The sequence below is a fragment of the Hydra vulgaris genome, chromosome 13 (genome assembly GCF_038396675.1).
Source record: "Hydra vulgaris chromosome 13, alternate assembly HydraT2T_AEP".
Classification (NCBI taxonomy): domain Eukaryota; kingdom Metazoa; phylum Cnidaria; class Hydrozoa; order Anthoathecata; family Hydridae; genus Hydra; species Hydra vulgaris.
In genome coordinates, this window is record NC_088932.1 from 51845684 (window position 1) to 51862500 (window position 16817).

A 16817-nucleotide genomic window follows, 5' to 3' on the forward strand; every position below is an offset into this window, starting at 1 on the left:
TGCACCTACAGCTAAAATTTGAATGACCAATTTTAAAAGACGGAGGGGCTATTTTGCATTGCTTTGAACGCACACTTTGAACTTTTTAACACCGTTCCACTTGATTACCTATTCTACTTTACCCCTACTCATGTCAATACTTTAACCTACTACTCATGTCAATACTGCCTTAGGACGTTCAAAAAGTAAGTATGAATTTCATACTTTATACGAACTTTACGGATGTCCCCTAATTAGGAACTGGGAACGAATGAAGGCTCAGATTTCATTCAAAAATTTATGAAAATTATTGAGACCCATTGATTAAAACCCTAGCTAGATCAGCTATACATCAATTTTTACAAAACTGAAATTATATTTAACAAGTTTGTCTTTTAACTAAATTTCAACTGTTTTTATTAGTTTTATTTTGAGATTTACGACTTTTTAAAAATAATTGCGCACTTTTGATGTGGTGTCATACAAACTGCAATGCTGCAAACTATGTTTTTTATGCCATGCAGTTTACGATATCTGGTAAGTAAATATCACAGCGGCTAAAATAGCAATGCAAAATTCTATATAATGCTTAGAATAGCAAAATGAACATAGAATTTGCTTAGAAATATATAAACAAGAAACAATCGAATTGTATAACATTAAATTAGTTAATTTTGTTTAGAGTGCAAATTTTTAATCAGGAAGGTTCACCATCAGTCGTTTCAATCTCACTCGTTAAAACTTGTGTTAAGTCTTTATGAGTTGCTACAAAAGATTCGCAGTCTGTGGTTTCAACATCACTCATCAAATCTTTTTCTAAGTTCGTACGACTCTTTTGAATATGTGAAGATTCACCATCGGTAGTTTCAATCTCACTCATTACATCTTTTCTAACGTCCGAATTTGTTTTAATATGAAAAGGTTCACCGTCGGTAGTTTCAACCTCACTCGTTACATCACGTTTAATGTCCGAATTACTGGTTTTAAAGTCATTGTTTTTTATCTTTTTTGATTCGGAATCACGATTTAGAAAATGCATCCCCTAAATAATCATAATAATACTCATAATTCATAATACCTCTACCTTAATACACCTCATTCCTTTAATCTAGTTAAATATGAAACAAAAAAAAAATTAACAATGTTAAATAATTTAAAATTTAAGGGTATAATTATTCTTTATGTGTTAACTAACACTTAAACGAACAACACTAATATGATAACTAAATACAACATTTCTCACAGTCGTTAAACGATTCGAACGAATTTACGACATTTTAACATGATTGAAAACACTACAATTACAGCTTCTATTGCATTATTTGTTGTAAATATATGTATATGTAGTATATAACTATTCTTAATTTATTATTTTATTGCTTTACAATAAAATATAACATTTTTCGTTTTTGTTTTTTTTATAGGCAAGATAAAGAAAACAAGACTGCAGAAAATAAGACTGCAGAAAACAAGACTGCAGAAAACAAAACTGCAGAAATTAAGTTGAAACATCTGGTCTTTATATTAAATTACAAGACTGCAGAAAATAATTTAAGTTAATAGTTGTTAGAAAAATAAAAAACTTAAAAAAACAAAACAAAAAACTGCAATATATATGAATCAAGAAAAGATGGCGATGTTAGAGAGCTCTTAAGTATTGATATTCAATAATTTATAGGTGAGGTCAACAGTAAAATATTTTAGATTTATTTGTTTTATTTGAGTTTAAATTCACCAGCACTTGCAACTGATGGTCACAGAAGAGAGATGACATTTAAGGTTTATTATCTATTATAAACGTTCAAAAAGTACTAAGTCAATATCAAAACTGAAATAATATTGATATTAACTAAGCAATTAAAATTTATTAGAAACTATGAACCTAAAATTCCTTGAGGTTAAATGTTACTGAAAATAAAGAATCTCTGCAATATTATTTCTTTGCTAATGTAATTAAAAAGAAAAAAAACATCAACTAATTTGCTAACCTTTCCCAAAGTAATTGTGAATATGTTTTAAGTTCTTTCAAAAAAGACACGCATCATTAATGATGGCATCGAGGATATGATTTAGGTCATAACAACAAAGGCCTTGTGGAAATAATCTAGACAATAACCGTTCTTAAATATGCCAGCACCATCACTACTGATAAAGCAATAAATAGACTTATGCAAATGCTTTGCTTATGCGAAACCTGGCCAACTAAACATATGCTTTCGAAAATATCGACAATTTTCGAAACACTATCAAGTCAATATCAAGATCAATTGAGAAAACAAAGAGTAAAAATATTAGTACACAAAACAAAAAAATAAAAATATTCAAAACATAAAACATAAAAAAACAAATTGCGGGTAAAACCACTAATACTTTTATATTTTGTTCAAGTTCTAACTTCTTGACTATAACTCAAAGTTAGAATCAGAACAACACAAAGCCGGTATATCAATGCGGTAGTGGTGTAGCGGTAGAGCGCTCGCTTCTTAAGCGAAAAGTTCCAAGTTTGATCCACACCACCACGTCCCTGGTAGTACCGCGCTAAACTTGTTTCTCTGCGCAGCGGCATTGTTTGTCAAGGTTCGGGTTTCGGAGTTGAGAGAGGATTGTAACCACCAAAAGTAGCCTCCTCCTATATTTATTTTTTAATGGTGAATAACATTAAAATATGTATATATCGAAATCAGAATAGAAAATCTAGTCAAGAATTGAACCAGCAGCCAAAAAAAGAACTTTGTGAGAATTTAACTAGATTATCAACTGAATCATGCTCCTTCAGCGTATTTGGTATGCAGTTTCATTATGGTTTTAGAGTTTTCTGGTAAAATAAAACCTTACATACATTGTTTTGTATAGGTTTTTTTGTCATGTTTTATGAGAATTGTCTTCAGAAAGAAATGAATTTAAAATGTATTACAGTTTTAGCTCAGATTGGTACGATTTTTGTAAAAAAGTGAAAATAGAAACTAATAATAGTAAAATATTAACAATATTGACAAAAAATGACCGTAATTTCATTTTCAAAATTTGATTGCATGCAAATATGTTTTCAAGACTCATTTTTGTCAGTTTTGCTTATGTTGAGTAACTCCATATATTGAGATAAACAAATGAAAATTGGCAATAGAAATAAAGTTAAAATAGAAAATTGGCAACTAGGAATTGGTGGTCTTATATCAGATGATAGATTCAGAGGACAATAAAGATAAACTGTTCTGTATGGTAAAGCAAATAGTTAGGATTAACAGGGATATTGTTGGAGAAGGCTTTTTAAAGGACGAAAAGTGAAAAGACGAAAGGAGAAATAAAAATAAGGTCATCCACCTTATTTTTAGATTTATTTTGAAAAATTACTAAATGAAGAGTTTAACTGGAATAAAAAAGGTTTATCTGAAGTAAATAAGGTTAGTGGGCCAGTAAAGCTGATAACCTAAAGTAAGTAAAGTCAAAAGGCTCAGTTTAGGCAAGGTTGCTGATCCATCTTCTGTATTGGCTGAGACGTTTAAGGTTTCAAGATATGTTTGTTGTTTGCTAAGTATCAGGTCATTGCAATGCTATCGTTTACGAAGATAAAATTCCAAATGATTGAAGAAAAAGTTAGATGCTAAAGATTTATAAAGAAAGCGGAGATGCAAAAAAATTTCACAACAGTAATCAAAACAAATGACGGAGAGATAATAAATCTCAGAATGAGAGAGTTTTAAAATAAATGTTGGGGTGCATCAGGGTTCAGTGCTCAGCCCTTAGCTCTTTATTACTATTTTAGAAGTTCTGTCAAAAGAATTCAGTGATGGTTTACCATGGGTACTATTTTATGCAGGTGATTTTCTATGCAGGTGAAAGTAGAAAACAAGTGGAAAATACTGGAAAGTGGCCTTGTGAAGTGTGTAGAAAAAGAGATACAGCAAACTCTATTATTTGTGCAATTTGTAAGCAAAAGGCAAAAACAACTTGAATGTAGAAAATGTAGCTTCGGTAAATACAGAAAAATCAGAAAAGAGATTGAAACAAATAGTAGTGGAAAGATAGTGTTTTGGTAAATTTTGTGATCTCAGAGATACAATCAGATCAACTGGTGGGTCAGAAGAGATATCAAGAGCAAGGGGTAGATGTGCCTGAGCCAAGTTTAAAAATCTCTATTTCTTACAGCAAGAGGTGCATCAACAAATATTAAAGAAAAGTTGTACACCACATGTGTCACAACCATATGCATCCAGAGTGCTATGATGCATAGCAGTGAAACATGGCCATTAATTGGTAGACGATGTCTTGAAAGAACAGAGTAAATGATTTTCAGATAGATGCATGGTGTGACTCTTGAAGATAATAAAAAAAGCAATAATCTTAGACAGAGATTGGGAATAGTGAATATTTTTAATCTCTATTATTATTGTGTGCCTAAAGAAATCTGTAGTACCAAAGAAGTTAATAGTGGATGGGCATGTAGAGTGTAAAACTCTAGATAATTAGGTATATATATATAGAGTTTTAGGAGGAAAAGTAGAGGTAGGAAAAATCATGAGAGCGCATAACATATGACATGTAAAAACATAATGAGAAACGTTTAACCTGTACAAGCACAGGAACATAGTAAAACAATGATGGTGATTGTCACCAGCCATATTAATCTCTGATATAGTGTAGCAATAGTGTAGCATTTTCTCAATTGTAAAAATATGCACTCTTGGTATTTAAACAAAAATATCATTTGCACAATTACAACTTTAAAACAAAAGTAACAAAAAGTCGTTGCCAGCCCTAATTTCATAGGATTGAGATTTTATAGTCTATTCAGTATATTTTTTATGACTATTTATGTTTTTGATATTTATGCTTTTCATAACAAATGAATCTAATATATATGTATTTTTTGACAAATATGTTAAATACTTATATTATGTCAAATACATCAAGTATTACTTGATACTATAAAAAATTAAAAACTTACCTGGTAATATCCTGTATGGTAACCACTCATATACCAAGACATCAACATTCCAGCTAGGGCTTCTTCATCTCCAGCTTGAACAGCTTTGGGCACTATAGGAGGACTAGGAAAAGGCGGCAAATTTGGAGGAGGAAGTGGTATAGATCCATTCTAAAGATAAACATACCTGTATGCTGTACCCTGAGTAGAGTACCTAAAACAACTTTTTTTAAACACCTCTAGGTACTTGATAAATCTATAAAATGACATTAGATTTCAAAAATTAACAAATTTTTCTATTACCAGATCCCAAAACCGATTAAAGATCAACTACACAAATCCTTCAACAAGTCTTTTTTTATTTTTTGCAATTGATCTTTAAAATGATTTTAAAATTATACACTACACTGTTATATTCAGAGTGTATCAAATATATAAATCTTTCAACAAGTAAAGATCAACTATAAAAAGCCTACACTGCATGTTCAGAATTGAAAATTTTCAAATTTATATTCATTTCATGCATTTTTTTTTAGGTGAAATACTTTTCACAAATTTGTAAGTTTTGGTTTTCTCAATTTTCTAAGTTTAATATATTTATCACAATATTACCCTGTTTATATTTGAGATAAAATGGGCTGATGATGCTGTTTTGTTACGTGACATATGTGAAGGGTATGTATAAAACTGTGACATTACCAAAAACGTAACTATCTACAGTCTGGAGGATAGTCAAAACAAGTCAAACACAACAAAAATTGTGCGGTATCATTAAACCGCAACTCCTAAATAACTAATAAACGTAACCAATCATGTGGTTTAAACTCAGACGTTGCATTTATAAGATGCTAAATAAACGTCCCTGCACATTTATTTGGCACCAATAATCCGAAACATTCTTATCAATCCCTTACAACTAATTACACTTTTATTGCTAAATTTAAAAATATAAAAAAGAACTTCTTTAAAAATATGCCAGCCTAGGTTTTAAAATAAGAAAATTAAAAAAACTACTTTTATTAAAAACATTGTTATAAACATTTATTTATTGTTATAAACAAGATGTTTTTAACAATAATCAAATAAATAGTAGGGTAGCACTGTTTCAAGCATTTTTAAACAAAGACGTATTGCATTTGCAAAGCCCCAATATTTATAAAAATATGCCTTGCTCAGAATAGCCTCATGCAGGAGCCAAACAAAAGTCAATGTGTGCAAAAAAATGTTATTATTAACATCGTTTTTATTTAAATTGTATGATATTTTTTAGGTCACATGTATTTCAGAGTTATTTGTAATATCAATGGACAGATAATAAGGTATTTGTAAATATACATTAAACTTGCCTTTTTTTGAGCAAGTTTTTGATTTTCATTCTTTGAAACCACTTCTTCCTTTCTATGAGTTAAGGCAACTTTTTCAGTGAGAACTGCCACATTCTGTTTGCAATCATTTTTTTTCTTTTTTTTTATTATTTATAGCTTTTAGAGTTTCTTTAGAAAGATTTGGCGACAACGCTTTTAAAATAGCAGCTCAAAGTTCACAACGAGGAGAGTCATTATGTTTTGTATGCTCCGGCATCACCAGCACTTTTTTGCCAGCTTTTGATGGATCTAACAGATATAGACCAGAGGCTCCAAAAACAAGATTCTAAATTGTTTACTTTCAGCCAAGTTAGTCTCAGTAAATTTGGAAAAATAGCCTCTTCAACCAACATATGGCAAGATTCTTGGAAGATATTGTGCAAAATATCTCTCTAAATTTGCTTCATTGGTTTGAAGAAACCAACATCTAAAGGTTGTAATGCGTGACTACTACTTTGGGAAGGTAAATGAGTGCAATCTAAATTGCAGAAAGTTATCAATAAGCTTAAGATAAAGCCGCGTGAATTATACGCCGCATCTAGAAAAAATTGTTTATTTCCTTCACTGGTAGAAAATCTGGTCTCATCTAGATTTTAGCATCGGTCAGAATTATTACGTAAATCATACTTATCATAAACTCTTTTAATGGTTTCAAAAAAATTTGTTACATTTTTCACAGAAAAAGATTTGGCTCTTAAAACTGTTAAAACTTCTGGAGTTGTTTTATATATGCAAGAAAACCATCTTTTTTGTAAGCCTAGAAAAAAGAAGATCGTCACCTGGTCCATTACTATCCCAGGGAAAAACCTTCACAACTGTTAGAAAATTGGGTGACTACTGCTTTCATGCCTTTTCAATTTAATGGCCAACCAAAATTGGACACATTTTTAAATGAGGATACAATGTATTCCTCTTCACTAAAAGGCTATTGGATACCCTTTACTAAGTTTTGACTTTCCAGATACGTGGACATAGAGGGTGGTGAGAGGAATGTTAAACATTGATGCAGCCGCACAAATTGAAGAACCTACTTGAATTACTGCTATGGCTAGCTTAATATCTTCTGAAGTATGAGGCAGATGGTTTTTTTTAATAATGACAAACCATTATGAAAACTGAAGAAACTCAGAAAAAAAAATCATGTAAAATGCATATTTAAACACAATCAATCACGGTCAATCACAGTATAAAAGTGATACAATAAAAGTTAAAAAGTAAAATAAAGAAACCAAGTAAAACAATTTGTAAAAACTTAATTTAAGAAAATTATTTGATTGACTTTTTCTCAACAAAACAAATGAAACTAAAACGTTATTTAAGCAGAAACCACAATCATTATGTTATAACATGAATTAGGTTTAATTAACGTAATTAAATTAATTACTAATAACTTTAGTTATTAGTAATTAATTTAATTAAAAATTTAGCAATTATGGGAAAACAAATTTATTTTCAGAAACTATTGTGTTTTCGAAAGTATAAACATCATATATTGCGATTCCACAATTATACTTCCTCCATTCCGAAATACTGTTCTGTTTTTTTTTTTTTAAAGTTTTTTTTGTTCCAAAATGCTATTCCTATTTGATTTTATTACTAATTGTGATGAGAAAAAAATCAAATATTTTGAATAAAATGAATTTTTTGGAAAAAAAAATTATTTAAAAACTTGTATTATGGGTCACAGTGACAGGGGGCCGAGGGGGCCATGTTACTCCTCCTCCAGACTTTTTAAAAAAAGTTTGGAGGAAGGGTAACATGGCCCCCTCTTAAAAACCTACTTAGCTAAAAAAAGTCTTTTTTTTTTTAGCTAAGTAGGTTTTTTTTAGAACGCTACTTATTAATTTAGGTGTTTTTGGTTCTTCACTGCCCCCCTTCCCTAAAATGTTATATCCTACATCTAGGATATTCATATCTGGACTGTTTGATGGCTGACAAATTAAACGAATATCAAACTCATCCTGACACACATTCACCAAAAATTCTGAATCATCAATGGTTATATGCAGTTTTACATTGTCATGTTGCATAAAAATAGTTTAACTCCTTTCAGAAAATATGATTTTCTGGCCATTTTGAATGTATGGCTGTTAAAACATTATTTAAAAGCATGTTGCAATACTTAAATTTATCTACAACAATTGGAGTTGTAACTAGTGTTTCCTTACTTTGATTCTTACTGTTTCTCTTCGCAGGCTCTTGCTTTAAAAATGGTCAAATGCCAATTTTTCCATCAAACCATTCATTTGTATGTTGGTCAAAACTTGGTCTCGCAACGGTGACCAAGGTTTGACCAACATACAAGGGGTTCAGGTTCATCAATCTTCAAGTAGTACCGTCCTGATTCTTCTGTCAAATAAAACCATTTTTCATCAACATGAGTTGTGATGAATGTATTTACAAACTGAATTGTACCAATTGTCGAAAAATTGTAAGTGAGAAAGAATAAATTCAATAAATGCTTCCAATTTTGATTTGTTAAAAAAGGTTTCACAGCTGACGTGCACACTCTCAGATTACCTGTCTTAAGTTGATGATAAAGGCTTGTTGTTGGAATATTTAAAGATCCTGCCAATATTGGAATGGTTTTATGCTTCAAAAGGATTTTACTGATTCTTCCTTTCAGTTGATAATTTTTGTTTTTTCGCCTACATCTTCCCTTCTTTTTGGAGCACACATTTGATGGCATACTTTCTTGTCTGCGATGCAAAATGGTTACTGATTGTTTTAGTGCAAAGGCTAAATTTTTCAGCAGTATTTTTAATTAAGCCTTTTTTTTTAGTTTTCCATTACAGAATTAAAAACAATAAAGTCATCTATTGTACATAAAGTATTAACTAAATGGTTTTAACCACTAATATAAAACCAAAATAACAAAATGGTTTTAACCACTATTAAATAATTTGTTACTGGTTAAGAATTTTTTAAAAGCTGTTACTTATACTAGTTAAGAACTGTTACTATTTTCTTTTTTCCACTAAAAACAATAAAATGTTATTATATTTTTAAGTTTATAAATCATTTTTAACAAATTGCAACAGTATTTTGGAACAAAATATTTCATAAAAAAAACATCCTTTTTAGAAATTAATGGTGTGATGGTATTATATAACATTATCTGAATAAATTGTTTATAACATTATAGAAAAACATATATTTTATATAAAAAATGTGTTTAATCAAAAACATAATTTATCATGGTTCTAAAACTTCAAGAAGATCTTCAATAAACCTACACATTTAAATTTTCTACAAATATGCTTTTTTCATGTCACTTAGAACACTCTTTAAATCCAATGGAATTTTTATAAGAAAATAAACTTGGAAAAACTTAAAAGCAACTGAATAAAAAAACTTACTTGTAAAAATGAATCTTTATTTGAAGTATGTATTTGTGGGAGAAAAGGAGGAAACATTGGCGGCTACAAAAAAGTGTGAAATAAAAGTACAATAAATAAATCTGAATTTATACAAAAAAATTATTTTAAAAGACCGGAAAATATTTGAAAACTTTAAAAAAAAGTTCAGTCTTTTAACTTGTGCTTTTGTAGTTTAAAAATCTATAAATTTAATTAGTTTCCTCAATTAAATTTAATGATTTTGACATAAAGTGTACTTAATTTTATCTTCTTTAAACACAAAGAGTTGTTAAGAGCTGGTTTTTACTACAAACAGTAAGTTTAGATGTCAAACTATAGGAATACATACATATATATATATATATATATATATATATATATATATATATATATATATATATATATATATATATATATATATATATATATATATGTATATATGGTGCTTTCCATAGAAACTTTGAAACTGTTTATGCCTATGGATTATTATAACATATACTTTATATGTTTTAAAATATATATTGATATAAATTCAAAACTTAGCAATGAGACATCTTCATGCTGCCAAAACTCGGAAATTTTCTTATTTCCCTAAAATCAATTAAGTATTTTAATAATGTTATACTTTAAGTATATGTGATTGCAATTTTTAAAAAGTTTTTTGATAAATAAAGAGAGAAGGTAGATGCACTATTTCATAGCAAAAAAGATTTTTAACCAAAAGTAAATAATTAATAAAAATATTTGATGAGAATAGTTAAAAAATATCCGTAACGTCAGTAAGAAAAAATATATAAAAACTCGATTCTTACAGTAAAAATTTTTTATTAAGAAATTTTTTTTTAATAAAATGTAACTCTTGATTATTTAAAATTTGATTATGTAACTCTTGATTATTTAAAACAAAACTTTATTATTATTTTTTCTATCAAAGAAAAATTGATTCCAAATTTTATACTTAAAGTTGCGTTATGTCAGTAACTACTTTGAAAACGTGATTAAAATGATGTTATTGACATAACGCAACTTTAAATAACAATGAAATACATGACCACAGAATTTTTATTTTTTCATTATTTGAAAATTTTACTTGCAGGCATTAGATTTACTTTTGAAAAATTAAATTACCATGCTGTGAGTTTTATTTTTTAATTGTTTAATAATCAAGTTGCTCAAGTTATATATAAATAGTATAAAAAAAGTAATTTTGTTTTAATCATATAGTGAGACACCAAAGAAAAGTCTGCAAAATGGAGGAAACAGAATCCAGAGCAAAACAAAACTCTTAATGCAGGTTATTCAAAAACTTATAGACAAAGATTAAAGACTTCACTAAATGATGAGCAAAAGAAAATAAGAAATACAAAAAATAGCAAAAGGCAAAAGAAGTATAGAGAAGAGAACAAATAAAATATTTTTCTTGTCCTCAAGTCAAAGGTAAGTTAATAAAAAAAGTAAAAAATGCCTTAGCTAGATCTCCAGAACAAAATACTTCTATTTTGAAAACATTATTAGCTGAAAATCAATCGTTTAAGTTAAATCACAGCAACTGTAAAAGTGTATCAGATGATACTATAAAACTAGCGCAAAGTTTTTATCTAAGCGATGATATAAGTACAACATTACCAGACATATCAGATTTTGTTGAAGCTTGTGAAGGCGGAATTAAAAAAAAAAACGTAGTGTAAAACATTTGATCTACCCTATAAAGGAAGTTTATGGAATGTTTAAAAAACAGAATCCAAGTATTATTATTGGATTAACAAACTTTTTTTACTTAAGACCATGTAATGTTTAGTCAATCACCAAAGTATCACATAATGTTTGTGTTTGCGCTATTCATGAAATTATGCGTCTTAAATTAGTAACTTTAAAAAAGTCACATCCCATCATTGATTATTTGTCGACAGACAATGACATGCACTTAAACTTCACATGTGAGAATCTGCTTATTGAGTGTTTCATGAACCATTGTAAATATTGTATGGATGCACTTAACATTCAAATATTGGAGTATGAAATTGAGAGTTTAAATAATCAAGTAACTTGGCAAAAATGGGTTAAAACTGAATTAAAAAAGGATCATCCTAACATTTATTTCAATATCAAGAAAGTCTTTAAATCTCGGCCAATAAGTGAATTATTATATGAGTTATACGAACTAGCTCTTGATTTTTTGGATCACGCAAAAATTAATCAAGCTAAACTATATCGTCAAACGATTGATATATATATAAAACAAAATTCTAACCAATCTGTCGTAGGAGTTGATTTTGCAGAAAACTTTAAATGCATCACTCAAAACAAACCACAAAGGGCTCATTACGGCCAGACTCCAATTTCAATCTTCACCTAAGTTGTATATTATCAATGTCATTTGCAGTCACTTGCAATTGCATTGGACCATCAAAAACATTCAAAAGAAACTGTGATTCCGTTTATTGATGTCATTATGGAGCAGCCGCTAGAAACAGTCCAACAAGTTACATTTTGGAGTGATAATACAACACCTCAGTTCAAAAATAAGTATATAATGGAGTTTTAAAAATGTTACAAAAACGACACAAGATGAAAATTAAATGGGCTTTTTTTGCACCCATGCATGGCAAATCCGTTGTTGACGGTTTTGGAGGATTTGTTAAAAGATTTGTAAAATCCAGAATTTTGGCTCAAAATATCAAAGTAACAACAGCATCCCAATTTGCTAAGGAAGCAGAAAATATGGATGTCAAGGTTATTTTGGTTGATGTTGATGAAATTAAAAAACGCAATGAAGAGATTGGATTGTCAAAATTAATTTCTTCATCAAAATTGTTACCAGGAATAAAAAAAAACAAACATTATTTTCAAGTTCAAACTATTACCAAAAAAAAAAGAAAGTTATTGAGAAAATTATTGGCAAAAAAATTGCACCTTGTTTGATTTAAAATATCTATTTGCTTATTAACTACCTAAAGTTTATATTGTAAAACTGTGATTAGTGTCGAAAGAGAATAAGAAAACAAAATTGGATTTTTCATTTTTTGGTTGCTTGGTGTAATTATTTCTGGTCAATGTGACAGTATTTTACGGGCTTTACTCTCAAAGTATTTATAAAGGAGTCACAAATAATAACCAAATTTTAAAATTAAAGTTAAAGCAACCAAATAGTTATTTTTTGTTATTAGAATTTTTATTTCAAATTAAAAAAAAAAAATCTTTGACATTTAAGCACCTTTTCACTTTGGCGCCCACAGGCTATGCCCCAAGATTTACTGGAATTATAAAATATCTTTAATATACCAATTTTATCAATACTAAATGTTATTAAAAAATAAAATAAAACTATTTATGTTTTTAAACAACTATGATTATCTGAGTTAGAGCGTTACGTCAGTAACGTCTTATAATGCCAGTAATTAATGAACTTCAGAATAAAATCTTCTGCAAAGGAAATTAATACATCTATATAGCTTATATGTACAGCAAATCATCTACATAAATGTACAACAAATCATCTACATAAACTTTAATTCAGTTTCTCTGAAAGTTAAAAATATGTATATATATATATATATATATATATATATATATATATATATATATATATATATATATATATATATATATATATATATATATATATATATATATATATATATATATATATATACACGTTACTGATGTAACGTTTGCAAGTTTCATACCTAATTTAAATACTTTCCATTTATATATTGTGATAAAAGTCAAAATGTATTTATATATATGGATAATATTAGTGTATATATAAAATTTCCATACTATTCGTATTTATCTTCAAGTAGAAAAATATATGTTCGTTACTGACGTAACGCTGCAATCTGCTACTTTTCTAATATTAACATTTGACTTCATGTTTTTCTGAAAGTTAAAAAAAAAACAACTGAAAAAGTAATTTTTAAGTTTTCTTTTTTTTAACTTTCAGAAAAACATGAAGTCAAATGTTAATATTAGAAAAGTAGCAGATTGCAGCGTTACGTCAGTAACGAACATATATTTTTCTACTTGAAGATAAATACGAATAGTCTGGAAATTTTATATATACACCAATATTACCCATATATATAAATACATTTTGACTTTTATTATGAGGATCTAATAAAAATGGAATGTATTTAAATTAGGTATGAAACTTGCAAACGTTACATCAGTAACGTGTATATATATATATATATATATATATATATATATATATATATATATATATATATATATATATATATATATATATATATATATATATATACACAGTACTGTGAATAAGTTTTAGACCACTTACATTTTTTCAAAAAATCCCGGAGAATTCTTCTCTAATATTTAAGTTTGTAGTTCTAAATTATAAATTTATCAAAACACATGTATTTCACACAAAATATAGAACAATTACAAACTTTTTAATGTTAAACTTCATAAAAAACACTTAATATTTGCCATGTCCTCCTTTTGCCTAAATCCCAGCCAATATTCGCCGGGGAATAGATTCATACAAGTTAGTTATAAAATCCTGGGGTATGTTGTGCCATTCTCTTTGAAGTACTTCAAAACATTCTTCATGTTCAATTATATTCAAAACTGGACTCTGGGGAGGCCAGGTCATCAATTCCAGTACTCCTTCCTTTGCCATTTCATTTAAATAATTCTTTGCCACTCGGGAACAATGCTTTGGGTAATTGTCTTGCTGCAGCATAAAATTATGACCTATTAGTCTCATTCCGGATGATACAGCATGGTGCCTTAGGATACCCACATAACATTCCCCGGTGAGTCGACCCCCTATTTTGATCAAATCACCTACTCCAGATGAAGATAAACAGCCCCAAACATGTGAAGAGCCTCCTCTGTGTTTAATAGTAGGCTGATAGGCTTTAATTCTTCTTCAAACACATTGGCGTCCTTTTGTTCCAAAAAATTCGAATTTGGACTCATCGGTGTACAGAACCCGATTAAACATTTCCTGGGCCCAATCTTTGTGTTGTTTTGCATATTTAAGTTGTTTTTCTTTATTGCCACACCGTAATAATGGTTTTTGAATTGCAACACACCCTCTTAATTCCGATTTAAGTAGGTGCTGTTGAATAAAAAAAGAGCTGACATTTTCTCCAGTTGCTGTCTTTTGCCAGCTCGGTTGATGCTCATCAATTTTGTTTATTTATTTAAAATAATTTATTCCTTCAACTTTTCTTATATATTATTAAACTTAAGTACGCTTTAAAAAGATTACAAAGGAAAAAATTGTAAATACGTCTGATTATACAAGTGGTCTAAAACTTATTCACAGTACTGTATATATATATATATATATATATATATATATATATATATATATATATATATATATATATATATATATATATATATATATACATATATAGGATTTTTCACGCATAAATTATTACACTTTATTTTAATGTTTTATGGTTAATCTGAATTAAAAGGTTCTTGTCTATTTGCTGATACTTGTTTTTTTAATATAATTTTATTATTGTATTATTAGATTAGATGATTTAGCCATGCATCATAACTTAGATTTTTAGCGTGTTTATAGAAAAAAAAGTTTGTTATATTGAAAAGGTTAACATGTATTGTAAAATTATTATAAATTATTATATGTGCAAAAATTAAACAAAAAAAAAAAATAATTTAGAAAATGCATTTAATTCAGAAGCCCAAAGAAGCGCTGAAAAAATAAACTTTTGAAAAGAAAAAAACAACAAAAGAAAACAAAACAATTGAATCCACTGCCCCTGCCCAAGCTTTTGTAACACTTAAAGATCATAAATCAAATTTTCTAAACAAACTCTCTTGTAAGTTATTGGAGCAATATTTACTGCTGTTACCACTTATTACACACCAGTGTTTCCATTACCCAGCCAAAAATATTTTGCCAGAGTAATAGGTAATTTTAAATTTACCTATTACCTTGGCAATAGGTAAATTTAAAATTACCTATTATTGGCTGGATAATTTTATCAATTAGATGTTACAGCAGCTATTAAATAGCCTATTGAGTGTAAATTTAGTCAATTTGATTTAAACAAAAACAAGTTTTTGAAAAATTTGAAGTTTTTTATCATTAAACTACACTTTTCTTTTTTTCAAGTTTTTTGTAGAACTTTATTAAAATTAATGCAGGGTATCATCTCCCATTCTATTTCTTATTTTTATGGCAAAAAATCCTATGGCTGAAAAAGCTTGTTCTGGCTCCGCTGATGTTGTTTTAATAGTTAATAAAGCTTTAAAAGGTTTTTCAAGATTTTTAGGCCTTGCACAAGTAGCTTCAAATAAACTTATCCCTTTTTTCAAAATCTTAGATCTAATCTTATTTACGGTGATAGCTTCATGCTCTGTATGGTGATTGCTTCACCATACTATAAAAATAACTAATGTTACATAAAACAAAATTTTTACTAAATATTTATATTTACTTTTTTAAAAATCCAATTATAAAAAAAAAAAAGTGCAAAAGTGCAATTAGTAATTTTATTTGCAATTTGCAGAAAAACTTACAAAAAAATAGATAAAAGAATTTAGAGAAATATAAAAAAAATTGACTGAGTGCAGATGAAAGTAAAAATGTTCATAGTTAAATACATATATTATTATATTATTAAAATAATATATAAAATTTTTTTAATGAAATAATAATAAAATAAGAACTTTATTAATTTAAAAAAAAAGGATTTTCAATATTAGTAAAATGAAATTAATTTAAATAAGTGAAGCAAAAAAAAAATTATCAGATATAGTTTCCGCCGTGTATAATAAATTTATCAACAAAGTGAATTAATGAGTTTAGGGTTGTTAAAGCAGAAAAATTACTGGTTTCTATTAATATGCTATAATAATTAGATAAAAATTTAAACAACGATAAATTTAATATATACTCAAATATATTTGAAGTAGTAGTAATATAAAATTATAAATAAATTTTAAACATTTTTAAAACAAAGATAAAAACAGTATCGAAAAATAAAAGGATCAAATAAAAAATTATAAAATAACTTCTTTTTGCTTTTAAACTTTTCGCTTTAACAACCTGCTAGCAATTAAATAAAAAACTCACTTTAACTCCTTTTTGCTTTTAAACTTTTCGCTTTAACAACCTGCTAGCAATTAAATAAAAAATTCACTTTAACTTCTTTTTGCTTTTAAACTTTTCGCTTTAACAACCTG

General features: G+C 27.9%; 1 protein-coding gene across 2 annotated transcripts in view; it reads right to left on the reverse strand.

Annotated features, from left to right (window-relative positions):
- Positions 1-593: 593 nt before the first annotated feature.
- The window catches only part of LOC100203775 (survival motor neuron protein), a 30669-nt gene continuing 14445 nt past the window's right edge, over positions 594-16817 (reverse strand). For both annotated transcript variants that reach the window (XM_065816689.1, XM_065816688.1), the window contains exons 9-11: positions 9627-9689; positions 4925-5074; positions 594-1021 (exon numbers count right to left, since the gene is read on the reverse strand). In XM_065816689.1, coding sequence (XP_065672761.1) covers positions 677-1021; positions 4925-5074; positions 9627-9689 — 558 coding nt within the window. In that variant the 3' untranslated portion in view covers positions 594-676. The remainder of the gene's footprint in view (positions 1022-4924; positions 5075-9626; positions 9690-16817) is intronic.